The sequence below is a fragment of the Camelus bactrianus genome, chromosome 5 (genome assembly GCF_048773025.1).
Source record: "Camelus bactrianus isolate YW-2024 breed Bactrian camel chromosome 5, ASM4877302v1, whole genome shotgun sequence".
NCBI classification, from domain to species: domain Eukaryota; kingdom Metazoa; phylum Chordata; class Mammalia; order Artiodactyla; family Camelidae; genus Camelus; species Camelus bactrianus.
In genome coordinates, this window is record NC_133543.1 from 105245741 (window position 1) to 105272979 (window position 27239).

The following is a 27239-nucleotide window of genomic DNA, read 5'->3' on the forward strand; positions in this document are numbered from 1 at the left end:
CACCGATTTTCCAGGTGAAGATGGGTTCGCTGCCCCGAGTTCTTGCTGGGCTGTGATTCTGGAGGAAGGACAGTGATGCTGCCCCCGTGTCTTCCTCTGAGCGCTCCAGGGGTGACAGCCGCCATTTGTTGGGGTGACTGGGAGTAGGAGACACCAGCCTTTTGGGGGGCAGGGTGGTAATTTGCATTGGTTCTGAATTGTTGCTAACCCCCAGAGGCCCAGGATGCCGCTGGTCTACAGGTCAGCGTGAGGGCCTGCAGCGATCAGGTGTGATTAGGCAACATTTGTCTGCAAGGCTCCACGGGCCCCTCCGCGGTTTCCTTCTCAGTGCCTGACTGTGTCACTGAAATGGGCAGACTGGACAGCTGGCAGGATGCCCACGGTAGACTGAGGAACAAGGCTATCCCAAAAGGAAGGGCCGAGTGGATGTCTCCGCAGCATCCTCTCCCTGCCAGCACAGTCATCCCAAGGCAAAACGCATCCTTGACAGGAAGATGCAGCAGTGTGTTTCCTGACACAGCACCGTTAATTCACCTGTGAAGAAGGTGGGTATATCTTCAGGAACATGGTTTATTGAAGTGGAGGTGGTGCCTCCATTTGCGTTGCTGCTCCAGGTAAGGCAGTGTGACCAGAGCAAACCATGGTCTCTGGGTACGTGCCTGTAGCCACTGACTGGCCAGCACTGGTTCTCCTGTGCACTCGCTGTCCTACTTGGCAGAGCCACCAGCACACCTCTGTGGTCGAGACCAGGGTTCTCTACACACTGTTGCTCCCTGCAGTCCTCGGGGCCTGGATCTTCCTCATCTCAGCAACCCAAGAGGCATCCCTCCTGCCTGCCTCCCCGAGGACACATGGAATTTGAGCTGCCTCAGTGGGACATGTGGGAGCAGGGGGAAGGTGATTCTACTCTGGGTACCAGCTGCCTCCTCAGTCAGCAAAGTAGAAGACCCTGTTCATTATTGTAACTATGTAATTTAGCATATTTCAGCGCTGAAAAAGCAAAAAGGGAGCACTGAGCTAAAGGAATAATTGGAGGAAGCAGCTACCACCCCCAAGCCAGGGGATGGGGGCAACGGGAGGAAGTGGGAGTGGGCGGATTTCGATTTGGCAGCTTGGAGGAGGGGCAGTGCTTGGCATTCCGAGCTCTGAGGAGGGCTGGCGGCCTGGCCTCCTGGGAGCGGGTATAATGTCTCAGGCCCTGGGGGAAGGAGCTGCCCTATGGAGCTGGGCCTCCCCCGAGGGGCTGTGATGAGGCTGGGGTCAGGGCCACTGGTGAGGTGCACCATAGGAACGTCAGGCTGGAAGCTTCCTCGCTCCCCTTTGTCCCCCTCGGGTGCCGCAGGCTAGCAGAGCCTGACAGGCCCCATAGAGGACACGCTGGGGCTGAGGGGCGGCAGCCTGGCACTGGGCAGGCGCAAACCTGGAGGGGCTGAGGTGGCGCAGTCCTGACAGGCGGACTCTGCTCCCCTCCTGCTGTGGTTCTGTCCTGCCGCAGCCCCGCCCCGCAGCCCGGCCCAGCTCCTCTGAAGTCCCGGCACTTGAGACCCAGGACTGGGCTTTGTTCAAGAAAATAATCCGGCGGAGCCAGAGTCCCCTGGGGACCCCGCAGTAGGACGAAGGAGTGGGCAGTTACCGTCTGAAGCCAGGCGGGATGGACACGTGGGACCAGCGCTCGAGGAAGGGGTGGGAGGGTGTGCTGGGACCCCCGCTGGGCGGTACCAACTCCAACTGTCCAGCGGCGTAAGCTGGACCAAGCCGCGCCTCTGGGACTCAGGGGCTGCCCGGGGCCGGAGGCTGGGTGTGGGCGGAGCCCAAAGGTGGGTGTGGCCCGGGAGGGCTGGGGGCGGGGGCCGGAGGTCCTCCCGCGCGCAGGCGCAGCCCCGTCCGCCCCGCCCACCCTGGCTCCGGCGGCTTGAGGACTGCGGCGGGGACGCGGACGTGAGTGCGTGCGCGCGGCCGCCGGGGTCGTGGCTGAGGGGCTGAGGGGCTGAGGGGCTGAGGGGCTGAGGGGCTGAGGGGCTGCGGGCTGCGCGCTGGGGGCGGCGGGCGGGCCGGCCGGATCACGGGGTCCTCGGGGCCGACCTCGCGGGCTGACCCCGTCACGTGATCGCGCAGGCCGCGCGCCCCGGGCCCTCCGAGGGCGAGCCTGGGGTTCGCTCCGCGTCTCCTCCGGGATGAGCTGGGGCGACTGCAGTCATCCGTTGCTTCCCAGCGGGGGCGGCCCATCCCCACCCCCGACCCTGGTGGTTCCCCCGGGGACCCTCATCCCTAGTGGCTGGCCCGACGCTCCTGCTGCCGGGAGGGGTCCCGGGCAGGGTCCTGCCCTGAGCTGGCTCACCTGCCCTGCATACCCCTGACGGTGACGGTCACCGCTGGGGGGGGTCGTGTCATCCTCACCCCACCCGGGAGGCACGTGCTGCACCGAGGAGCGGTCGCAGGTCAGAAAGAGGCCCGTTCGTTCCCCAGGGCACACGGCGGTGTGAACCCACGCGAGGGCGCTGCCCCACTCTGGTTCCGGCGGGCCTAGCACCCGCCCCTACCCTACCCCGCCGTGGCTGTGGGGCCGCGCGGCTGTGTGCCAGCCCTGCCTCCACCCCGGCGGGCAGCCAGAAAACTGTCCCCCACGCTTTTTGTGTTTTGATTCTGATAACATATCCAAATTTACCATTTTTAAGTGTACAATTCAGTGACATCTGTCCCTTTCCCTTTTAGCACCTTAAATCCTAGTTTTGTTCTGAAGGAAGAAGGGCAGAAAGGGAAATGCAGATGTGAAAATCCAACACCCTGGAGTGGCCTCAGCCGGGAGGGGACAGCTCAGTGACTTCCCAGGAGGTGAACCCTGCAGGGTACCACACCGGGCGAGGGCGGAGGCCTCCTGTCCTGTGTCCCCTCCAGGCCACCTCTTCCATGGTCCCAGCCACACTCCATCACCCTGCCCACGACCATGGAAGGTGCCATCTGTTTTTGGACCTCGCCTGGACTTGGGCCTTGTTGAGGTTTCTCCCAGGGCAGATGCTGCCTTTTCATTGCTCCATAGTATTCCGGAGACATGGTCCGATCACTTGCTTTTTAGGGCGAGAGCGATGGTGCCCCTCCTGGTGCGCGGGCCTGCGTGGCTCTTCCAGTGGCGGGCGGCCTGCACTCTGGGAGCCTTTGTGCAGCAGAGGACCTGGGCAGGGGTGTCCAGGATCCCTGGGCTGGGCGGTCCCCTGGTTCAAAGGGGCAGCTCCTTGGCATCCTCACGGGCTCCTGAGGTGGTGCTGACCCGGGAGCGCTACCCGGTGCGGCGGCTCCCGTTTGCCCAGGTGTCTGAGGATGACCTGGCTGCCCTCGAGCGCATCGTCCCCGGCAGGGTCATCACAGACCCGGAGGAGCTGGAAGCTCCCAATGTGGACTGGCTGAGGACCGTCCGAGGTGAGTGAGTGTCTGGTCACGCCTCATGCTTCGGAGGGTAGGAGGTGGGTTTGAGAAACAGCGTGAGCTGAGGGTTGGGTGGAGGAGCTCAGGGTCATGTCATATATGCCTTTCTGATGCCCAATAGAAGCTGCACTGCAGTGACTTTTCAGTGTTCCGAGAACACATTTGTGCATGTTTATCCATGGTGCACAGCATCTGCAGATTAAAAGGTGCAGCAGCCCCCTGGCTGCTCCGTGGGGTGCATGTGTTAGCTACCGTTTACGTCCTCTCAGTGCCTGTTCTGGGGCCGCGTGTGACAAAGAGCCACACACAGGGCTGGAGACAACAGAAGTTTATCCTCTCAGTTCTGAGACCAAGGCGTGGGCAGGGCTGTGCTCCGCCTGGAGCCTCTCCTAGCTCCTGGGACTCCCGGTTCCTTGGCTTGTGACAACATCCCTCCGGCCCCTGCCCCGTCGTCACACAGCCCGGGTCTCTGTGTCTCAGATCTCCCTCTATTCTCTTAGAGGGCACCTGGTTTGGATTCAGGGCCACCCTCATCCAAGATGATCTCATCTGAAGACCCTCAACTTTGTTACATCTGTAAAGACTCTTTATCCAAATAAGGTCGCATTCTCAAGTCCTGAGGGGTGGGATGTGGAGGTATCTTTTTGGGGGGCCTGTTCTCCCCACTGCAGTTTCCTGGGGCCAGATGCTGTCTGGGCACCCCTGCTTCCCCTCCTCCTTCCACACCTGTTCCCACTGCACACGTCTGTGCACCGGCTCCGTGGTTCTCAGCTGCCTAGACCCAGCAGGCCCTTCTGATAAAAGATTTTGTGATGTCCTGTGTTCTTTCCTGAACTGCTCTCAAAGATAATGTGACCCACTTACTTAGTTACAAAAAACCAACACGATATTTTTGCTATGGTGTTAAAGGGATCTAGAAGACAAGCAGTTTACAACAAACGGACGCGCTGAAAACTGTAACTCGGGGACACGCTGCGCAGCCAGGTCCTTGGCTTGGGCCTGGACTCAGAGCACTTGGGGCAGAAGAGGAGCAGCGAGGGGTGCAGTGGTGCTCACTCAGACCCTGGGGCCGGGGGCCTTGCTGTCGGCGGGAACAGGCCCCTTCACAGCCTGGAAACCTCACAGAGCCTTGAGCAATGGACCTGGGCCGTAGGCGCAGAGAACGAGGCGACTCTGCCCCGTGGGGAGGCCCTGCTTCTCGGCCAGGGTGCCCTCTGGTGGAAGCAGCCCCGCCCTGCCCACCATGCAAGGACCCCATAGGGGCGAAACCACCCTGTCAAGTGCCCACCCGGCACAGCCAGCCCTGTTCCTGGCCCTGGCTCGGTGCTGCTGCCTGGGCGGACCTGAGCAGGTGGACCTCGGCGCCCAGCCCCACATGTGGGCTGCCGCACACTTGCTGTTTCCCAAGGCTGGGTCCTCCTGCCCACTGGGCTTCCGAGGCAGGGGAAGCTGTAACTGGGCAGGGGCTGCTGTCTCCTGGGGCTCTTCCCAGGAGCTCAGTGGGGCGGCGCTGGGCTAGCTCAGCTCTGAATCCACAGGGCTCCTGGCCCAGTGTCTGCTCAGTGGGCGTCAGTTGGGGCATTTGTCAAATTTTTGTTGAAATACCCCTTTATGTGGCTTTCTTTAGGAGAGAAAGCATGTCTAAGCTTCTGATCATTTAAAAGTTTAATCTCAGAGTTATCTAGAAAGCATGAGCAAGGAAAAGCTCGTTAGGACCTTACAGTTTTTCTGAATAAGTGAGATTTTATCTGACATGGAAACTGTTAGTAAATGTCTCCTCCTTCAAAAATTAGACCACTTGCTCACGGGGAAAGCCCACACACTTTGCGCCTGCACCGAGTGGTGGACAGCAGGCTGACCCGCGGGGCAGTGGCTGGAGCAGGAGGAGAGATGGGTGTGCAACGGGCAGGTGCTGAGAGCTGGTCGGTTCCTGCCATGTTTGGAAGAGAGGCTGGCTGATGACTGGACTGGGGTGTGAAAGAAAGTGGGCAGGGATGCCGGGGCGTTTGGCCTGAACAGTCGCAAAAACTGGATTCCATTTGCTGAGCTGAGGAAGGTGACAGGTCTGCTGGGGGAAAACCAGGAGTTTGGGTCTGGACACGTCCAGATGGACATGTGAGAGGGCCTGTCAGGCCGTGGAGTAAGCTAGTCTGAGGTCCAGGGCAGGGTCCGTGTGGAGACAGGATGGGTGATGCCACTGCCCCAAGAAGGCTGGTGACTGCTGTGGTCAGTGGAGGGGAGGGGGCCGGCCAGTGGGGTGGTGGGGCCCAGGGGGAGTGTGTTCTAGAGCTGTGTGGGGAAAGGCGGGGAGGCAGGGTCTTGGGGTCAGATGCAGCTCAGGGACAGGCTAAGACGAGACCCAGGGTGTCCTCGGGGACGCAATGAAGGCGCCCCTGGGGTGGGAGGGGCTGAGGCAGGCAGGGAAGTGGGGGTGGTTCATGGGGACAGGGGTCAAGAGAAGATTTCTTTTCTAGTTTTAGGGTGGGAGCGCTTTTTCAGCAGGTTTGTGATGTTGACAGGAATGCTGAAGTAGAGAGGAAACAGTGGATGAGGCAGCAAAGAAGGGGGCTGGAGCGATGTCCCAGGGGAGTGGGCGGAGGGACCCGTGCCTGGCCGGGTCGGGGCACAGTCCCAGGGCAGATGCCGCTGGGGCAGCTTGTTCTGCCGGCCCCTGGGAGTGAAGAGGAGGATCTGAGCTGAAAGCCTGGTCTGATCTGAGTTGAAAATCTCCCCCCAGGCCAGCAGGCTCCTGCGGAGGGAGGGCGGGACAGGGAGGGTTTAGACTTGCCGGCCACGTGGCTGCAGCTCTGCCCTCTGAAGTCACCAGGACTCAGCTAGGGGACAGGCCAGGGTCGTGTGTGCTGTGACAGCGGTGCGTGGAGGAGGCTGGGGCAAAGAGGGTGCCTTCTGCCCTCCAAGCCCAGCAACACCCCGAGTGAGGGGGAAGCCAGTGGCCTAGGGCGAAGTTGGCTGACCTGCTCTCCTCAGGGATGGGGGCTTGGAAAGGTGGGGCTGATTTGCACTTTTTGGTGCTGCTGGAAGGTGGTGGGCAGGACGCAGGCCATGCTGAGGTGGAGGGCCATCCCCCGTGAGGGTGTGCAGAGTGGGAGGGAGGCCATGGGCCGTGGGGGTTTCCTGACCCCATGCCCCTCGCTAGCCTGCACATCCTGGCCTCTCCAGGCTGGGCGCTTCGTTCCTTCAGTCCTGGGCAGTTTCCCCAAGTTGTCTCCGGTGATCCTCCCTCCTCTCTGCTCTGCTGTCTCTTTGTAGGGCTCCCCTGAGTAACATACGGGACCCTTTTCTCTTCCTTTCCCCTGTGAGAAAGTAAAGTTCAGGGAGTGGGAGCGCTTGTCTGTTTTTATTATCTGTGCCTGCAACCAGGCACCCGGGGTGGGGGCTCAAATGCTGCTGAGAAGTTATGCAGGCCTCCTGCAGGTTACTAGGGTCCCTGGACTGTGCTGTCCTAAAGCGACTGGGGCCACAGATCTGGACACTGGACATGGTTCATGTGATGAAAAGCAAATGAGAAAGAGTTTTCAGAATCAAAAAAAAAAAAAAAAAAAAAAAGATAAAAATGACAGCCTGATCTCAGAGCTTGGTAAAAGTCACTGACTTAGCACAGGCACAGCCTCTGTCTAGAGAGCTTTCCACAAAGTCAAAAGGGTGGAAAGAAGCTTGATTATCTTGGAGGCAGCAGTTGGGAACACTGACGGACAGGGCACACTAGGCACCACATAAATCATACCAGCAGGGAACTGTAGCCCGGCAAATAACGGAAGAACCCCTGAACCCGCAGTGGTGTGGTTTGTGGTTCATACGTTAACTCACAGGAGAGAAGGGAAGCTCCCCTCAGAGCCGAAGGCCGACTGATACATGCAGGTGGACGGATGGATGGAGAAAGTTACCTTTACAACCATCCTAAGAACTGATACAGGTGAGGGTGATGAACCGAAGCTGAAATTCACGGAGGACCACGTGCGGAGCAGCCACATAGATATTTGTGACGTCTCCAGTGTCTCCCCGCAAGACACGTGTCAATTACACAGGGAACACCAGTAACTTGCGTGGGGAAGCCAGGCAGACGCTGCTACCCTGGGGTCCAGCCGCCTGGCTCCCGGGGCCGCTTCTGTCCTGGAGGTTTGGAGGTTTGCAGGCCGCCTTCACCTGGAGGGAGGGAGGGAGGAGCGTGCCTGTGGGGAGCACTGCCCACCCCCCAGCGGGGTGACAGCGCTGCTCTCTCTCACAGGCTCCAGCAAGGTGCTGCTGAGGCCACGGACGTCCCAGGAGGTGGCTCACATCCTCAGGTAACGTGTGGTGGCAGCTCCCCGCCTGCCCTCACCTCCCCGCCTGCCCTCACCTCTGTGTGTTCCCCCGTGGTTTCCTTGCCTACGTGGGGCGTGGGACACGCAGACCCCGAGATGCAGCCAGTGACCTGGGCCCAGGAGGTGGGAGGGAAGTGCGGGTCCGGAATCTCGGACTCTTGGGGTGCCTGGTGGGCCTTGGATGGGGAGCGGCTGCAGACTCGGAGAAGGGCAGGGAAGGAAACAGACCTTTTCTTGAAAAACACGTTCTTGATTTTATATCAACACACTCTCACGTTTACTACAGAAAAATTGGAAAACATACAAAACCATGAAGAAAAAAATGCAAGAGCAACTGATAATTTCCCCTCCTAAGAAAACCCCTGATGACACTGGGTTTGTCTCTCAGGGCCCTTACTGCACACGTGTGACTTTTAAACGTTATCACGTGTGTAAGACATTGCAGTCTTTTTTTTCCTTTCCGTTTGGCAGCATCCATACCCTTTCTTGGTGCTAATTATTCTCCCAGACCTCTTTTAATGCCTGAAGGGTGTCCCCTCCACTAGTGCTCTGCACATGCTCTGTTCCAGCCACACTGGAGGCCGGCCGTCTGATGGTGGGCTGACCTGATGCGTGTGGATGCCCACTGCCCTAATCCTTACCACCAGGGCCCTCATCCCTTTAGGTCTTTGCAGAGGGGAGCCTGGTTGGGGATGAGGCAGGGCGAGACTTACAGGGGAGGGGACGTAGGGTGTGGGGTGGGAGGGAGCCCAGGTGCCTGGGAATTATGGCTCTTTAGGTGAATGGGAGGGGCTGCAGCTCCTGGGAGGAGCGGCCTCTGGGGTCATCCATGACCTGGGAAGAGGCCAGCCTCCAGCTGCCCGTGCAGTTTCGTGATGGACGTTTACCCCTTCAGCCTCCCATCCTGCGTGGGGGCCGAGGAGGCACCCCTTCGCAGCAGGGGCTGGAGGCGTCCTGCCTTGGTGGCGTGGTGGGGTTTGGGGGCCTCAACCCCGGGAGTGTCCCCACGGGTGGTGGCATGGGCGTGGGGAAGAGGGACCCTGATGCCCATCCTGTGCCGTCCCAGGTACTGTCACGAGAGGAACCTGGCCGTGAGCCCACAGGGGGGCAACACGGGCATGGTGGGGGGCAGCGTCCCCGTCTTCGATGAGATCATCCTGTCTACCACCCTGATGAACCAGGTCATGAGCTTCCACGACGTGTCCGGTAAGGCTGCACTGTGCGGCAGGGACTTCCCTCAGCTGCGGGCCAGGCGCTCTGGCTGTGTCTGCACTGTGGTGACTTACACCGCTGGCTTGAGCTGTCGCTGCGGCCCCTTTGGCTCTGACATTTCCTGGCCACGGCAGCCCTTTCTAGGGGCATACCGGGGGGGGGGGGGCTCCGTTCTCATGAAGCCCCAGGGCTTGTCAGCAGGGTGCAGGGGTGGATCCTCCTTGTGGTGGGGGCACTGGGCTCCGAGGTGCTGGGCAGCACCCCTGGCCTCCATCCCCTGGATGCCAGCAGCTCCCAACCCCAAACATCTCAAGACTTATCACGCGTCGCGGGGGCCAAATCACCCCCAGTTGAGGGCCACCGCCTGATAACAACCCTCTCTTGACTGCTCCTTCCCTCCCGTAAGCGCACACGTGTGTGTGTGTGTGTGGGGGCTTTCCTTCCTTTCTCCTGAAGACAACTTCCAGGGAGGGGCAGGAGGGGTGGGTGCTGTCCTCCTCTCCTTGCCCAGGCCCCTGGTGGGGAGGTGCTCTTTGTGGGGATCTGGCTCCTCCTGAGCTGGGGCGCCTGCGGTCACTGTTTGCCTGGCAGGGGTGCTGGTGTGCCAGGCGGGCTGCATCCTGGAGGAGCTGGGCCGGTACGTGGAGGAGCGGGGCTTCCTCATGCCCCTGGACTTGGGGGCGAAGGGCAGCTGTCACATCGGGGGCAACGTGGCGACCAATGCGGGTGGCCTGCGGTTCCTTCGATACGGCTCGCTGCGTGGGACCGTCCTGGGCCTGGAAGTGGTGAGCCGGGGGCACCACTGCGGCCGTGCGTCCGAGCACTCGCCCCACTTCCAGGACGTCTGGCCTGGCTTCCTCTGGTCCGTGGGTCAGTCCCAGGGTGGCCGCTCTTCCAGCCCTTCGAGTGGTCTGTTGCAGAGTCTCCAGATGAGACCCCCCCACAACATCCCCCCGGCTCGGCCCCATCGGGTCCACACTTCCTCCTGTGCATGGACACCTGGGCTGTCCTCTTGGGCCCCAGGTGGCGCGGGTACAGGAAGCCACCTTGGGGGTGGGGGGACCACGTCCCAGACTGGAGATCCCGGCTCCCATGGTAACAGTGCCTGGTGTCTGCTCGGTCCCACCGGATGTGTGGGTTACACACAGCACCCCGCTCAGGGCGGCTGCTCTCTGCTGCTCTCATGTCCACGTGAGGAGCAGCTGTGGGAACTGTCACCTTGAGCAGGTTCCTGGACCAGCGACGTTCCCCTGCCTGGGCTTCCGGAGGGCTTATGCACAGAGAAGGAGCTGGATCACACCACCCTCGCTGCCCCCAGGGTCATTTCATCCTGCAGCGAACCTCAGGGTTCTCTAAGGTGTGAGGCCCCCATCTATTACTCAAGGGTGGAAGGAGCTCAAAGCCCACGTTGGACTTCCATCTGCTAAATCACAAGCTTCCTGTAGCTTTGTTTTCTGGCTGCAGGTTATTTTTATTGTAAGTCACTTCCTCACTTTTATGAGCTGTTTCACTAAGCTTCTGACTAAATGCACAAACGAGACAGACAGGCTTACAGAGCACGACCGAGGTGCTTTAGATGAGGAGTGCAGGGGTGTGTGAGCTGATGCACTGCCATTCTCTGCCTTCTCTTAGCTGCATCCCAGGTGTGCCCTCTTGCACCCCAGGTGCCCCTGCTCCACCCCAGGTGCTCCCTCCCCCACCCCCAGGTGCTCTTGCTTCACCCGAGGTGCACCCACCCCCACCCCCAGGTGTGCCCTCCTGTAGCCCCAGTGCTCCTGTTCCACCCCAGGTGCGCCCTCCTCTACCCTAGGTGTGCCCTGCCGCAGCCCTAGTGTGCGCTGCTTCAGGCCAGCTTCCCTGGAGAACTGGGCCCTGAGCTTCTGGTTGTGGTGGTGGTGGGAGATCTTCGTTTGCATCTGGGAAGAGCAGTCCTTCCTTCAGCCTGATGGGTCGACTTCAAGCCTGCTGCCACTCCAGGGCCCCCTGTATTCCTGGGCCAAACTGGAGTGGGGGGCTCACAACTGGCCTGGCTTTCTTGGGGTGCCCTGGGCTGGGTCAGCCTCCCCCGAGGTTGGTGGCCGGAGCCGGGTGTCTGTCGGAACTGTGGGTCGAGGCAGGAACACCGCTTCTCTGCTCTCCTGCAGGTGCTCGCGGACGGCACGATCCTGAACTGCCTCACGTCCCTGCGGAAGGACAACACGGGCTATGACCTGAAGCAGCTCTTTATTGGGTCGGAGGGCACCCTGGGAGTCATTACTGCCGTGTCCATCCTGTGTCCGCCCAAGCCCAGTGCCGTGAACGTGGCCTTCCTTGGTAGGCGCCCCCATCTGCCTCTCAGGCAGGTTCTCCAGCTGCGCTGCTGTGTGTGAGGGAGGGGACGCAAGTGGCCTCCAGGGACAGCGGACCTTGTGGGTCTGGGGCCAGCCTCCTGCCCCTGGGCAGAGCACACTTCATTCTGTAGCAGAACTGGGGCTCCGTGCTTCTCACCCCTCGGTGTTGTTTAAGTGGCTTATACTGTAAGATTTGCAAGGAAATAGTGTCACTGGTGTAAGGTCAGGGACACACCCTGTTCATCACCGGGGGTGACGAGGGCACCCCTGTACGGCCAGCTAGGTGCCCCCTCCCCAGGGCCAGCCCTCCGCCCATGCAAGCCGCCCTGCCTCCCTTCAGCCTCGTTAGGTCTGTCCCTGCTCCTGCTCCTCTGCTGGCTCAGGCATTGTGCGCAGACCCTTATCGAGGGGTCGCCACAGGCGGCCAGCTCCCCGGGGATGTGCCCAGCTGCCGGACAGACTCAGGGACCCAGGGGCTTCCACGACCCCGTGTCTTGTAGTCGTGAGCCCTAATTCCATCTTGACTTCTCAGTCTCTCTAGTCGTGGTTATTACTACGTCACAAACGTTCATTTTCTTTGCCTGGCGTTCTTTCCTGCATCAAACCCTGCCTGGGGGTCATGCCCCTTGTCCGCACCCTGTCACTTCCTGGAATGCCACTGCTGCTGTGAGTCCCCACTCTCAGTCACCCCATCCTGGAGACCCTCCTGCTCGTGCAGGCGGACGCTGGTTCTCTTTCATCCTGTGGAATATTCACGGCCCCCACGTGGCTCCCCTGCTGTTGGTGGGAACCTAGCGGTCCCTGCTGCCACTGCTGTCAGAGTCCGCCTCTCTCTTTGGCTGATTTAAAGATTTTCTCTCTTTCTGGATTTCCTGAACTTCCGAAACCTGAGGCTTGGTGTCCCCACTTCCAGAAGCCCCCCGCCGTCCCCTCCTCAGGGGCCACCCCTGTTTTCCTTCCTCCCAGATCTGTGGTTAAATGCATGGAGAATTTCTCAGTCCTCCACGTCTCCACCTCTCCCACGTTCCAGTCTTTCTCATGCTGTGTTGGTTCTGGCTAGTTTCTTCCCACCTGTTTCCAGTTCACCCATGGTCCCTTGATTCAGATACTGCCAGACCTGTGTGTCCAGCCCTGCACCTGGCCATGGCCTCTTGTGTTCCTGGGACCTGCAGAGTTGGGGTCATTCATGGCATCTTCTGCGGGCCTCCCTGACCTCCACGTGACCTCTCAGTGCCTCCTGCCTCTGCCCTAAAAGGCCACGTGCACCCACCCTCCCCCCTGGCGTCTTCTGGCCCTTCCCACTTGCTGACGCTTGACAGTCAGCTTCTGGGCACTGGGCTCCGAACAAACGTGTGGTGAATGTGCCTTGAATGACTTACTGAGAACAGTGCAAACCTGAGTGCGGGTTGTAGTCAGAGAAATACAATTCAGCTGCTACCAAAGGCGACCCATCCTGGCCCTGCATTTGCAGACTTCTCAGCACCGTGGGGCTCTCAGGCAGCATTTTATCTTACTCTTGATATCTGTGACCTGCATGGTGGCCGACCCGTGGGTGGCTGCCCGGCTTGCTCCTGGGGAGTCGGGTTGGCGTTGCTGCTTTAAAGGGGGCCCTGGGGGGGTCAGCGGGTGAAGCCCTGTGTACGCGTGACCAGCTGGCCTGTCCTTGTGCTGTGCCTGCCGCAGGCTGTCCTGGCTTCGCAGAGGTGTTGCAGACCTTCAGCACCTGTAGGCAGAAGCTGGGCGAGATCCTGTCTGCATTCGAGTTCATGGATGCTGAGTGCATGAAGCTGGTGGAGCTGCACCTCCGGCTTGCCAGCCCCGTGCGAGGTACCGGCCCCACCTGCGGGGGTGGGTGGTCAGCCTTCGTTTGTCCACAGAGTAGAAGGTGGCAAGGAGCATGGCCGACCCCCACAGGTCAGCTGTCCCACAGTGTTCAGTGCAGGATTCTCTCTTAAATTCGTTTTAAATGGCCCCTGGAGTTCATTGGGTCAAATGCTGTCTGGGCATGTAGCCCTGGGGCCTTGGAACAGCCAGACACGCTCAAGGAGCCTTCCCGTCTCCTCAAGCAGGAGACATGCTCACCTTTGGAGATAGGCCCTTCTTTCTGATTTAGCGGATGAACTCGGCACTGCAGTCCTGCAGTCACTGCGGCGTGAGTCCACACGGTGTCTCAGAAAGCAGTTGGGCGCCAGCACCTTGACGTTAAAGACGTTCAGCTGTAGGCCTTGGTGTTTTACTCCCAGATGCGCCCGGAGGAAGTGACCAGTGTCCCACCTGACTGCCCCACCAGAATGCCACACTCTTCAACAAAGCAGATTTGTTTCTCACAGTTCTGGGGCTGGGAGTCTGGCTCCAGGCTCCACTGGGCTTGGTGTCGGGTGAGGCCTGCGTCCTGGCTGCAGGCGGCCGCTTGCTCACCGCGTCCTCACGTGGCCTCTTCTGAGTGTAGGGAGCGGACTCTCTGGGGTCGCTGCTTCTTCCTATGAAGGCATCAGCCCCATAAGTTCAGCCCCACTCTTACGACCTCACCTAACCTTAATTACCTCCCTAAAGGCCCGATTTCCAAATACAGCCCCTTGGGAGTGGATTAGGGCTTCACCACGGGAAGTGGAGGCAGCACAGTTCAGTCCATAACAGTCACGAACACGGAAAGGTCTTTATGCTCTAAATTTTTAATGAGATGGTTCTTCAGTACGATAAAATAGGAAGCAACTTCAAGGTCCAGCCGTGAGGAAATAAGACATGATGCAACCATTCGAAAGATGGAGGGTCCCTAGACTGGTGGACAGAGGGTTCCTGGGGGATGGAGGGTCCCTGGATGGACAGATGGTCCCTGGGGTGACAGAAGATCCCTTGGCGGAGAACATGTGGCCATGGGGCATCATGTGTGAGGGAGCGGCTCTGAACTTCGTATTTAGGGCAAAGGACAAGGCCACCTGCTGTGTGAGGGAGGTCAGTGACTGTTCGTCTCCTTGACTGCTTAGAAGAAAGACAGGAAGGAACTGTGTTGAAACATCAGTGGTGGCTATGTTTGGCAAGCTGGGAGATTTTTTCTTTTTCATTTCTACTTTTGTTTTCCAAGTTTCCTTTTACAAGCATTCTTTATTTTTATCATGGGAAAAAAGGCCAAAAAAAGTTTAAAAGCCCCCGGTGTTCTGTGACCCACGATCAGTTTAAGAGCAGAATTTTCATCCCAGCATGGAGAAGTGCCAGTGTCTGAAAAGCACTCGTTCTCTTTGTAAAAGAATGAACTTGCAGTATTTTTCTGGAAGAAACTGAATGCAGGGTTGAAAGAACAGTGCATTCAGTGTGTTCTCATTTATTGATGTCAATGACATAAAAAAAATCACAGTAGCCTTGGGGAAAATAAAGCTTAAAATTTTTCTAAATAAGTTAGTAATGCACATTTTTAAAAAACTTCGAAAAGGAGACACTTTGGGTAAAAAGCACGGGCCTGTTGCAGGAGCGCTCTCTTTAGCTGTGGGGCGGGGGTGGGGTAAGAGTAGCCCTCGGGCGCCCTGCCCCACCCAGCACCAAGATGTACAGCTTCTCCGAGGGCCCTCCAGGGAGCACGGTCTGTTCCAGTGAAAGACCTGTTTTTAAACCGTCTGAAATTCAGCCTGAGTGGCCAGTGCCTGTTCTGTGGGCAGCACCAGAGCCGTTGGGGGTACTGCAGCTGCTGGCCAGAGCTGTCCTGACTCTCGGCCGACCCTGCTGCCTCCGCTCACCCTGCCTTCTGCCCCTTCCAGAAAGTCCGTTCTATGTCCTCATCGAGACCTCAGGCTCTGGAGCGGGACATGATGCCGAGAAGCTGAGCGACTTTCTGGAGCAGGTCCTGGGCTCCGGGCTGGTGACTGATGGGACCCTGGCCACCGATCAGAGGAGAATCAAGGTATGTGCTGCGAGCCCCGCCTTCCCCTGCTTCAGCTCATCCTGGCATCTGAAGGTTAGAGAGTGAGGGCGGTGGCTGAACGTGAGCGGGTGTCCTTGACCTGATCAAGTCTTCTCTTTGGAAACCACTCTTGGTGCCTGGATAACTTTCATTAGTGTTTCAGACAGATAGGACGAGCTCGAGGGGCTGTGGGTGGGTTGGTGGGAAGCCAGGCCAGTTTTCCCAGGAAACAGTGTTGATGTTGGCACCAGAGAGTGACTCGGAGGCCAAAGGAAGGAGGGGCGGGTCTAGGGCAGTGGGGGCCAGCAGCCCCCATTTTCTGTGGTGGCCTCTGGGCTGCAGGGTGGAGAGTGGCCAGCAGGGGGCGGCAGGTGCAGGACTGGGAAGGCAGAGAGGAGCTGGGGGCCAGTGGGGAGCAGGATCTCGGCCTCACTGACCTTCTTTGGCTCCTTTATCTTCACACTTGATAGGTATGTTCACTAAATATTACCTGTGAGGGGTTGTTCGCCGGTGCCTTGTCCAGGCGAGGTGGCCTGAGCACGGCCCCGGGCTGTGCGCTGGGAAGGCCCTGACCTCTGAGCCCTGATTTCGGACCCCCGGCCCTGGCCTGTCATCTTGGGGGCCTTCACCACCTTTCCGTCTCAGTGCTCCCTCCCTTCCCGTCCTTTGGCAGTTTCCTTGCTCCGAGTAAACCGGGCTGGGCGTCCCGGGCTGTGTCCTGGGGTGTGCTCACTGGAGGAACGGGGGTGACTCGTCCACACTCAGGACCCCCAAGTGCCCTCCTCTGTCCTCAAGAAGCAGAGCGTGCCGGGGTTTCCTTTCCAGTCTCCCGCTGTTTGCTGGGAGGAAGGTCCAGGCCTCAGGGACTGCATTGCAGAGGCTCCTGCTCCCTCCATGCACATGGTGGCGCCTGCGAGCAGCGGTGGCTCTGGTCCCCTCTCCTGAGTCTTCTGATCTGGGGACCAGCCCTGACCAGCAGCCCTGTCTCCACCATTGCATTGTTTTCTTGGTGGAAAGAAGGCAGGGGCTGGGGGGACACTGTGTGCTCGGGCTTCTGCTCAGGGCAGCAGATGGCTCTGCGTAAAGCTCATCAGATGGGGCGAGTGGCCTGAGCTGTCTGCTGGCCTCTGGGTGGGGCACCCCTCTCACAGGCGGGCAGTGCAGCCTGCCTCTGTGCTCGGTGCTGGCCAGGTGACATGGGAGAGGCTGGGCCGGGTGACACGGGAGGGGCTGGGCTGGGTGACATGGGAGGGGCTGGGCCGGGTGACACAGGAGGGGATGGGCCGGCTTCCCTCCGAGGTGGGGGCCCGGGGGGCAGTCAGGAGGACGTCCCTGAAGGGGCATTTGAGCACAGAGGGGTTGGAGGTGGGAGCGAGGAGCCCTGTGCAGGAGCACAGAGGCCCTGAGGGGCTGGTGCCTCCTGTATTCCAGAACATTCTGGAGACTGAGTGAGGGTGGGCCAGGGTGGGGCACACTGCTTGGCTGCTGTAGGACACCATGGACCTGGGTGGATGTCTCAGGGCCTGCGGGGACTCAGTCCAGCCCTACAGGGATGTTTCTGGGCTCTGGGTATGTGAGGAGTTCAGGCCAGTAGGAGCTGCTGATGGTCAGGGTTCTGAGTGTGGGGGCAGGGCGCAGAGTGACCACAACTTGTAAAAATCCATGAGCTGTTTGGGGAAATCTGGACACTGGCTGGATATTCCGTGGTGGTGAGGAATTACTGTCGTTTTTCAGAGGTGATCATTGCACTGTGGGTATGTTAAAAAGAGAAGGGAGTTTTCACCTTGTAAAAAAATTGCCTTGCTGTGAGGTTTCCCCAAATGGGGGAGGTGGGTATATGGGGGCAGGACAGGGACAGGCCCAGGTGGGACACTCCGTGTGCTCGTCCCGGCTCTGAATGTCCACAGGACAGCTGCATCTTCGGAGGCTAGGAGGACGCAGACTGGCTTTTCAGGGGGCAGCGTTGCCTGTGAGGCCACCCGGCCTCGCTCCCTGCTCCAGCCGCCCCCTGCTCCAGCCACCGCACCCCTGGTCCCCGAGTCCCGCTCTGACCCCTGACCCCGACCTTGCTGAGGGCCTGCATCACGGGGTCAGCCCATGTGCTTGGAGTGTCCCCTCCATCTCAAGGGGCCCTGGGACTGAGTGCTGGGCTCTGCATGCTTTTGGGGGCCAGCCTACATTGGCGCTGGTCCCGACAGTGCGTTTCTGTCACCTCCCCAGCCGCCCCACGGTGGGCTCCCCGAGTGCTGTCACCACAGACGCCCCTGCCTGACACAGTTTGACTGTGCCTGTTCCCCCTCGGTTCCAGATGCTGTGGTCCCTGAGGGAGAGGATCACAGAGGCCCTGAGCCGGGATGGCTACGTGTACAAGTATGACCTCTCCTTGCCTGTGGAGCGGCTCTATGACCTTGTGTCGGATCTGCGCGCCCGCCTCGGCCCGCGGGCGAAGCACGTGGTGGGCTATGGCCACCTGGGTGAGCACCCCAGTCTGTGGACGCCTGTGGCTGCTCCACACCCTCCCCTGCGCTGGAGGGGACCCTCATTACTTCACCGTTCTCCAGGGTGTTTTGGGAAAGACTGCCAAGGTCTGGTCTCGGTGGCATGCTTGTGGGTCTGGCTGGGATGTGGAAAGAGGGGGACCCTTAACCCGGGCATCCCGTGTCCCTCCGGGGGCCACGTCACTGTCCCAATGTTTGATAAAGAGCTCTCACTCCTCTGCATCTCTTCACATGGAGAGATTTTAAAGCTGGTTTGGTTAATTTTTTTTTGCAGAAAAATTATGCTTTATAAGTTATTAACTCACGGGAAGGAAATTCTTTGTTCCCCTCAATTCCTGGCAGCCTGTGGAACAGGCATCTCAAAGCCCCTTTCACAGGGCAGGTGTGGTAGGGGGTAGGGCGAGGGTCTGGCCCAGGGACATGGGGTGTCACCTGCCTGGAGTCTCCCTCCGCCCCACCCTGTCTACACCATGAGGTCCAGGTACCACCTCCTGGGGTTGTGGGAGGATTTGAGGAAGTAGGGCGAGGGGTGCTGTGAAGGCTTGCCCTGCCCGGCATGGCTCCGACTGCTTGGTGTGGAGGAACTGTCTTAGGACGGGGTTCGGGGGCGCATGTCCCTCGCTCGTGATCATACCAGCTGAGAGGTTCAGGAGCTCGCCCGAATTGCCAGCCTGGTGAACGCCTTGTCCAGAGTGTTTGATGGACAACAGGAGATAACCTGCACTATTGAAACAAAAACAGATTCAGCGTTGGCAGCAGCACCCCCAAGTGGGGGTGGGGTGGGGAGTGGGCGTCTCCCTGGGGCCCTGAGCTGGGGCAGCGGCAGACAGGTGAGCCCCTGAGACCTGCCAGTGGCTCGGGGTGGCCGCTTCCGTGGGAGAAAGGCCAGCTGGTGAGGCGCACCTGTGAAGGACAACACCTGAAACCTGGGGGAAGGAAACACAGGTGAATGTCTGTGTGACCTAGCGGTGTCTTCACAGAACACAGGAGCTATAACCCTGCACTTAATCAGACTGAGAACCTGAGCTCGTTGGCAGTAAATGTTTGTGTTCTTCCAACAACCTTGGTGGGAATGTCAGCAGGCAGAGGGTTTTGAGGGAGGCCTGGGAGGTGTGGTTAGGACCCGGGGTGGGCTTGTGGGGCGGCTGGGAGCCCTGGCCCAGGGTCTGGAAGGTGACACCTGAGCGGGAGGTGGGTGTGGGCAGGAGGGCCCCTGCACCGGGAGGCGGCCCGTGGGCGCGGCCAGCAGCTGGGCAGGCTGGAGGTGCCTGGCTCCCCAGGGTGCTGACTCCAACCTCTCCACCCCTGAGAAGAAGCCATCTCTGTTAGAGATGGAAGGAGGGCTCCCACTGTAAGTCGAGGATGAAGGTTGAACTTGTCAAACGCTTTCTCTGCGTCTGCTGAGTGGCTGGAGCTTGTTTTCCTTTGATCAGCCTCCCAGGTGACTCCAGACCCTCTGGGGCAAGTGGCTTTGTGTCTTGGAATAAGCCCAGCGTGGCCGTGATCCTTTCTGTGTCTTGTCTGATTCCGTTTATTTATCCTGTGTAGGGTTTTCTCCATTCTGTCTTGTGAGGCTCCCTTCTTCTGTCCAGGTTGGTTGTCGGCCTCAAAATCACAAAATGGTTTAGGGATCGTCTCTGGAAGAGTCTGGGTCAGGCTGAAGTGACCTCCTCCTTGAATGTGTGGTAGAACCTGCAAACGAAGGCACTTGTGGGTATTGGGGCGGGGGTGGCGGCTTGACTACAGACCAACTTACTTAGTAGCTGCAGGACTACCCCAGCTCTCCTTTTCTTCTGAATTGGTTTTGCCATTTTTTTCCTGGGAATTTGCCCATCTCTCGTAAGATGTGGAGTGTGTCAGCATGCTGTTGTTAACAGTATTCCCTCGTTTCCTTTGTGCCGTGTGTGGCATTGGGGGGAGCTGTGTGACTCCTGATTTGGTTCATTTCTTGTCTCTGTCAACTGAAGAAAAGTGCGCAACCTCAGAGTGGTGAGTTGTTTTATTTGGGGCATTACTGAGACTTCAGCCAGGGAGGCAGTCTCAGTAGCTCGAAGGGACTGTTCCAGAGAGGTAAGGGAGGGGCCGGGGTATAAAGGAGTTTTTTGCTGGGAAAAAAACCCCCATGTATTCAAACATCAAAAAATCACCACTGATTATAAAAAGCAGACACCTCGAGTTAACGATTTTAGTTCATTTCTATGTATGGGAAGATTCAAGAGTCTCGGCCCACTGACACCATTCCTTAGACGTGCACCTCAGCCTCCGGGGACAGGATGCAGGGCACACGTGCTCCTGCTCTTCTGCCTGCATCCGACTTCCCCTTCGGGCGCTGGGCCTGACCCTTGTTTCCTGGAACAGCGGCCACACTCCCTGCGCCTGCTCTGTCTTACCTTTCCTGCTGTTGCCTTGGCCCTTTCCCTCCCTCCTCCACTCAGGCGTGCACACCTGCTTCCCTAGCCTCATCCGTTAAGTGCTTAGCTCACTGATTTTCAGCCTTCTTGCTTCTCTGTGTAGGTGTTTAAGTTTTCCTCCGCCTGGTCCCCCTGGTGTTGGTTTTCAAGCAGTGAGTCTGTTTCTTACTTGTCAGGCTCCACAGGTTCTCTGATGTGCCCAGAGCGATCACTGGGGTCACACTTGGCTCAGGAATCCCGGTTGTCTGGCGCCAGGGCAGCGCCCCGTGTGTGGCTGACACTGCTGGGCTCCTGGTGCCGGCGGGGCGGGGCCCGGAGGCCCCGGGGTTCTCCCTGAGCTGTGCTTGTCTCAGCTGCTGAAGTGGCTGTGGTCTGTGGTAGAGCCCACCCGTTTTTGTTTTTGTTTTCATTTTTCAGTTTTATTAGGTAAAATTGATACAATGTGACTGCACGCTACAATATATTGCATGTAAATGCATATATACTGCACATATCTTTAAAAATTTACATATATGTATTGTTCATTGTTTCTAAGAACAGCTTAGAGCTTTAGCTTTTTAAACTTACGTAGTTGTCAAAGGAATAAAGCCAACCACAGAATAAGAATGAACAGAATGTGGTAATCCAGTCATAAAGGACAGTCACATGTGCCTACACATATTCAATTAGTCAGTCATTCAAGGTACAGATAGTAAGTAGTTCATTTGTGTCCCTTTTTTAGATTCCGCATGTGTGCGACAGCATGTGGCATTTTTCCTTCTCTTTCTGGCTCACCAGTTCCCACCCGTGTGCCAGCATTCTCATTATCTCTCAGTCCTGAACATTTCCTAATTTCTGTGGTCATTGCTTCTTTGACCCACGAGGTAGGCAGAATTGTGTTTTAAATTTCCAGACATATGGGAGTTTTCTAGCCATTTTAAAGTTTATTGACTTGTTAATTGCACTGGGGCAGAGACTTGGGTCTAACACAGCAGTTGTTGACACTCAGTCCCCAGCTCAGGATGTGGTCAGTATTCAGGACTCTTTGGTGGGTGCTCAAGAGGGCTGTGCCCCCTGCAGTCGGGGGACCCATGTTTGTGCAGGTCCTCCAGGTAAAACATGTATGCTGTGCTGCCAAATCATCTGGAGCCTGCTGGCCGTCAGCGGCTGACTGTGACCATGGGCTCCTCTGTTCCTCCTGGTAGAATGTGGGGGATTAGGACTGACACCTCATTCTGGCAAATTAACTCTTGTCATTCTGGACTGACTTTTTATCTCTCGAGTTGCTTTTGCCATGGTACTTTGATATTATACAGTAACACTAGCTCCCTTTTATATAGTGTTTCCCTGACATGTTTTTCTTCCTGTTACTTTCAACTTTTTTCTGTTCTTGTGATTTAGACATGTCCCTTGTAGACAGCACACAGCTGGGATTTTTGTCTTTTAACTAGAGTGATTAGCTTTTTTTATGTAGGGAAGGGAAAGCTTAATTTTTTCCCTCTGCCCTCTTAGGTTCTTTGTCTGGGCCGTGGTAAATTAGACAGCAAAAGACAGATTAACAAGAGAAGAACACATGCATTCATTCATGTGCATCGTACCTGCACAAGGGAGGCTGAGGGGGATTTTAGGACTTGGGCTTCTGGAGCATTTTAGCAAAGAACAGTGCACTTTGGAGATGCACAGACAAGGAGGGGCTTCCAGGGGGGCAGCTGTGGGAAGGTGAAGCGCACATGGGAAGCTGAGGGCAGGAGGCTGCTGCCCTAGTTCCTCTGGTCCAGGCTGAGCTGGTGACTCTGTCTCTGTCCTTCTTGGAGTGCGGGGACAAGGAGCCTTTTATGCATTCACGCCCTGCTTAGTGGTGACTGGCAGGGTCAGGGGCAGAGAACTTTCCTTGTGTCAGTTTCTTCTCAGTTGCCTTCAGCTCAAAATAAATGTTACGCCAACGTGGCCCATTTTGGGGTGGCATGTCCGCTGCCCCTCATTTAGATACGCCGCGGATCCTCAGTGACCTGGATTCGTCTGACTTTGGGCCTTCTATCTGTCCCTCATTTCTTCTTTACTTCTTTTTCTCTAACTTAATTAACTTCGTTTGGTTGATGTGTTTTCTCGTTTACTTTGTTTCCACGTCCTAGTTGAGGAATCGTGCGTGTCTGTCTGTCCTTTAGGTAGTAGCCTTCAAATTGTAGCTTAGCTTATCAGGCTCTAAGCTAATCAGTATCAGTTTCCTCCTCCCAAACAGTGTGATGGTTAATTTTAAGTGCCAGCTTGGTGAAGTGTGGTGCCCAGATGCTTGGTCAGATGCCCATCTAAATGTTGCCGTTAAGGTGTCTGTAAGATGTGACCAGAGTTTAAATCCACGGACTTGGAGTAGAGCAGCTGACCCGCCGGAACATGAGGGCCTCACCCAAGCTGAAGGCCTCGAGAGAAGAGACTGGGGCCCCTGAGGAAGAGGGGTTCTTCCGCCTGATGGCCTGACTCCCTTGCACCGTCAGCCCGTCCTGGGTCTCCAGCTGCGGGGCTGCCTGCAGATTTCTGACTTGCCAGCCCTGCAATTTTGGGACCAGCTCCTTAAGATCAACCTCTCTGTCTCTCTGTCCCCCACCCCACGTGTTGTAATGCACCTGCACGTGTCCTGCCCATTTTTTGATTGAGTTGCTTGTTTTTGTATGTTTGTTTGTTTTTACTATTAAGCTGTATGAGCTGTTTGTATATTTTGGAGATTACTCCCTTGTTGGTCTCATCATTTGCAAATATTTTCTCCCATTCAGTAGGTTGACTTCTCATTTTGTTGATGATTTCCTTATCTGTGCAAAAGCTTTGAGGTTTAATTAGGTCCCATTTGTTTATTTTTGCTTTTGTTTCCATTACTCTAGGAGATGGATCCAAAAAAATATTGCTGCGATTTATGTCAAAGAGTGTTCTGCCTCTGTTTTCCTCTATGAGTTTCATAGTATCTGGTCTTACATTTAGATCTTTAATCCATTTTGAGTTTATTTTGGCATATGGTGCTAGAGAATGTTACAGTTTCATTCTTTTACATGTACCTGTTCAGTTTCCCCAGCACCACTTATGGAAGAGACTGTCTTCTCCATTGTATATTTTTGACTCCTTTGGGCTTTATCTGTGGGAATTTTTTGAGGCCTGGGTGGAGGTGATTTGCTCGTGCCAGGTATGGGGAGGGTGAGGGTGGGGCGGACCCCCCCACCTCCAGCCTGGATGTCTTTCATCTTCATGTTCTTAGCTCAGTGTCTCTGGGACCAGGAGGCAGTGTGAATTCTGCTGCAGGTCTCTACCAGCTGGTTGATGCTGTGAACATTCAGGAATCAGTGGAGATGACTTTCTTTCCACAATTTTCCTTGGGAAAGTCCCTCGATAGGGGTGTTTCCAGAGTCTTCCCGCGATTGTATCAGTGGTGACCACTTTTGGTTTGCTTCCTGTGTTTCACAAATGTGCATGGAGGGAGGGGCCATACGAGTCACCTGTCAGAGTCCCCAGGTCATCTGGTCAGAGGCCCCCAGGTCACCTGTTAGAGGTCCCCAGCTCACCTGGTCAGAGTCCCCAGGTCATCTGGTCAGAGGCCCCCAGGTCACCTGTCAGAGTCCCCAGGTCATCTGGTCAGAGGCCCCCAGGTCACCTGTTAGAGGTCCCCAGGTCACCTGGTCAGAGTCCCCAGGTCATCTGGTCAGAGGCCCCCAGCTCACCTGGTCAGAGTCCCCAGGTCACCTGGTCAGAGTCCCCAGGTCATCTGGTCAGAGGCCCCCAGCTCACCTGGTCAGAGTCCCCAGGTCATCTGGTCAGAGGCCCCCAGCTCACCTGGTCAGAGTCCCCAGGTCATCTGGTCAGAGGCCCCCAGCTCACCTGGTCAGAGTCCCCAGGTCATCTGGTCAGAGGCCCCCAGGTCACCTGGTCAGAGTCCCCAGCTCACCTGGTCAGAGTCCCCAGGTCATCTGGTCAGAGGCCCCCAGGTCACCTGTTAGAGGCCCCCAGCTCACCTGGTCAGAGTCCCCAGGTCATCTGGTCACAAGCCCCATGCCTGCTCCCCTTGGCCCCCATGTTGCCTCTTTGCTTTTGTTTCAGCCTCTGGGAGCCCTTCTCTGGCCTCCAAGGCTCCCTGCCCCTCAGCATAGCAGCATCCCTCCCTGGGCCTCCCCCACTGGCCCCTGAGTGGACGTGGGGCCTCCCTCTGTCCCTTACCAGCTCTCATGGTGGCTTTGTCTGCTGTTCACTCTGACAACTCCTGGGTGTTCACCTCCCAGGCTGTGCTGCCTGCCTCCAGCCCCCAGGCCGTGGTGACCCCACATCTGTTGTCCTCTTCTGTCCTCTCCCTGGTGGGCATGGGCCCACCCTGGCCCTTCTCCGGCCAGAGTCCAGCCAGCTCCTGGCCCCAACCCTGGCCTGTTACCCGCGTTGACTTGATTAACCCTGTGCTTCTTGCCATTGCTTTCGGGCCCATGGGCGGTGAGCCAGGCCATACCCAGGACCACTGGACAGTTGAGGGGGGCCTGAAGGCCAGAGGGTGGGGTGGGTGGCTGAGCAGACCAAAAAGGAGGCATCTGGGGAGCCAGGACTTTGTGGTGGGCGTTGTCTGGGCAGCCTTGGAAGTGGTGTCCTGGAGGTAGAGGACCCCCCTGGCATCCGTGAGGGGCGTCTGCAGTGTGGGAATGCCCTGGGTGCCCGGAGACCCCGTCTGGTGGCCGCATCGGTGGTCTGGCCCTGGCTCGCAGCCGGGTTGGTGTTCGGTCACTCAGCCTGGAGCCCTCAGGGGGCCATGTGGGTCGGGCGGGTGGGGAGAACATGAAGAGGAAAGTGTGTGAAAGCCAAGGGAGCTGTGACCCCCAAAAGAAGGGTGGTCACCAGCAGGCCGCTGTGTCACTCAGGTCAGTGGCCAGTGGCCCGAGGGGCTGGTGCCAGACTGTGAGGACAGACAGAGGCGGGGGTGGGACCGGACTGGGCCCTTCCAGGAGGGCTGGGGGCTCTGGAGGAGGGGCGGGCCAGCCTGACCTGCCTGTCCCTGTCCCTGTCCCTCCAGGGGACGGCAACCTGCACCTCAACGTGACGGCCGAGGCCTTCGACGTGTCGCTACTGGGCGCCCTGGAGCCCTATGTGTACGAGTGGACAGCCAGGCAGCGGGGCAGTGTCAGTGCCGAGCACGGCCTGGGCTTCAAGAAGAGGGATGTCCTCTGCTACAGCAAGCCACCTGAGGCCCTGCAGCTCATGCAGCAGCTCAAGGCCCTGCTGGACCCCAAGGGTATCCTGAACCCCTACAAGACGCTGCCCGCCCGTGCCTGACTGCCCCTGGGGTTGGTGGGAGCCTCTGGAGGGGCTGTGATTCTGACTTGGATTTGCCCATGGGTGGGCCTGCAGGCCCGGCGTGGGCTCGGAGGGCTTCCCTCCAGTGGAGCCAACAGCTGGGGGGAATTGGCCTCCTGGTCGGAGGGGCTGGGAACGGCCCTGCGGAGCCTGGGACACAGGGCTTGGGGCAGGACTCTTTGGGGTCTGCTGGTTCTGGGGTCGCTGAGCGGAGATCCGCCCAATCTGCTCTGCCTGTCCTCTGGGCGGGCACTCCATCCCTTCGCAGGTCCTGAACAGGCCGGGAGGGAGAGCAGTTCTGTCCGCTCAGAGTAGACCAGGCCGCCCCTTCCTTGCCTGTGGCCCCCGGAATTCTGCCTCATGGGGTGCAGCCCTAGGAGGGGGCATGGGGGTCCTTCTGCTGGTCCCACACTGTGCGAACCTCCCAGGGGCCTGGGCAGAGGTGATGAACTCCATGTGGGCAGTGGAGCGCTGGGAGGCTGGTCCATCTGAGGCTCTGACCACCAGAGCCTGGATCTTCGGCATTATAAGGACGACTGGGGACCGGTGACTGCTGGTCATGTTTGAGGCAGAGTGACAGGAATGCCCCCACCCTGGAAGGTATCATCTCCCCCGTTTTCTAGAAGGCCCATCAGTTGGCAAGACCGTTGTCAGAAGCCAGGCATTTATTTCTCGCACTTGGTGGTTTGCTGTGTTGTGTTCACGGAGATGAGTGTTTCTGGTTCTGCTTTTACCATGATTGTCAGTGGTGTCAGGTGAGAAGCCCTGCCAGGCACAAGCAAGGCATCTGCGACAGAGCGGTTTCCAGACACGACGTCACTTACCCTCATGGGTCCTCCCTGTTGACTTGGTCCCTGGGGCAGCTGCTTGGGCTGTGGAGACAGTCTGGGAGGTTGGACATATGTTTTCTCTTCCTGGCTGCCATGAACTTCCAGTAAAAATGGGAATTGGTCATGACACTCTCCTTTCTTCTGTCACTAGGAACATAATGTCATAATAGCCCACGTGAAGTGCCTGTGTACCATGTTCCTAAAGCACCCGAACATCAGGGCTGACAGAGTGACCTGGGGCTGGATCCTGTTCCTGTCCCCACCCCTGTCCCCACGCTGTGTCCCTTGTGCCCATGCCCCACTGTGTGACGCAGCCCTGTCTTGTCCGGCCCCTGGGGCATGGTCTCTGTTTCCTGAAGCTCAGAGGCGGGTCAGTTCTTGTTGGTGATGTGCAGGGAGGGGCTTTGTGGTACAGAGTGACTTTCCATAAAAAGCTTTAGGGCTAAGTATGTTTCTTTTGGAGAATGAAAATAATGCATGAATTATTAAAAGGCTTTAAAAAGTGGGGCCTTTTAGCTGGAGTAGGGGTGGGGCTTTGAGATAGTGGCCTAGTGACCTGGGTGGAAGGGAGGAAGTAGCAGGAGGAACTCTGTTTCCGGGAAGGATGAGTTGGCCCCCAAGATGCCTAAAAGTGAAGTAGGAACTGTTTTCCTGCAGTTCACTCCTGGGGTTCACCCCGAGAATCCACCTGTGCACAGGTGCACATGCAGACACAGTGCACACACACAGGCACACGTGCACACTTGCACTTGCACACGTTGGTGTGCCCCTGGGACGTGCACGGAGCACTGTCTGTAGGTGGTCAGTCACTGGCCAGGCCATCCAGGTGCCTGTTGAGAAGGAGGCGGGTGTGTGCCTCAAGCCCCTGGACAGAGGGCCAGGGAGAAGAGAGGTGGCGGGTAGCTCACCTCCTGCTTCTGAGAAGGGATGTTGACTCTCGGAAGCTAGGTCACTGCAGTTGGGGCTCACGTTGGGGAGGGTTCCTGGAGCTTGGGGTCATGTGGGGAAGAGATGTTACTTTTTGTATTTTTTGGA

The 27239-nt window shown here is 57.8% G+C and overlaps 1 protein-coding gene across 4 annotated transcripts; it reads left to right on the forward strand.

Moving 5' to 3' along the window:
• Positions 1–1746: 1746 nt before the first annotated feature.
• Positions 1747–26328, forward strand: D2HGDH (D-2-hydroxyglutarate dehydrogenase). Of its 4 annotated transcripts, none has more exons than XM_074364768.1 (10): positions 1747–1938; positions 3074–3414; positions 7667–7724; positions 8809–8948; positions 9546–9739; positions 11099–11267; positions 12968–13111; positions 15034–15176; positions 17485–17650; positions 25094–26328. In XM_074364768.1, the coding sequence occupies exons 2-10, from the start codon at positions 3084–3086 to the stop codon at positions 25351–25353; spliced, it is 1605 nt and encodes a 534-aa protein (XP_074220869.1). In that variant the 5' UTR covers positions 1747–1938; positions 3074–3083; the 3' UTR covers positions 25354–26328. The 4 variants fall into 4 exon arrangements, with proteins under 4 accessions (XP_074220869.1, XP_074220868.1, XP_010946395.1 ...); XM_074364767.1 differs by having other exon boundaries at positions 1808–1942; XM_010948093.3 differs by lacking the exon at positions 1747–1938 and adding an exon at positions 2012–2438.
• Positions 26329–27239: the final 911 nt, after the last annotated feature.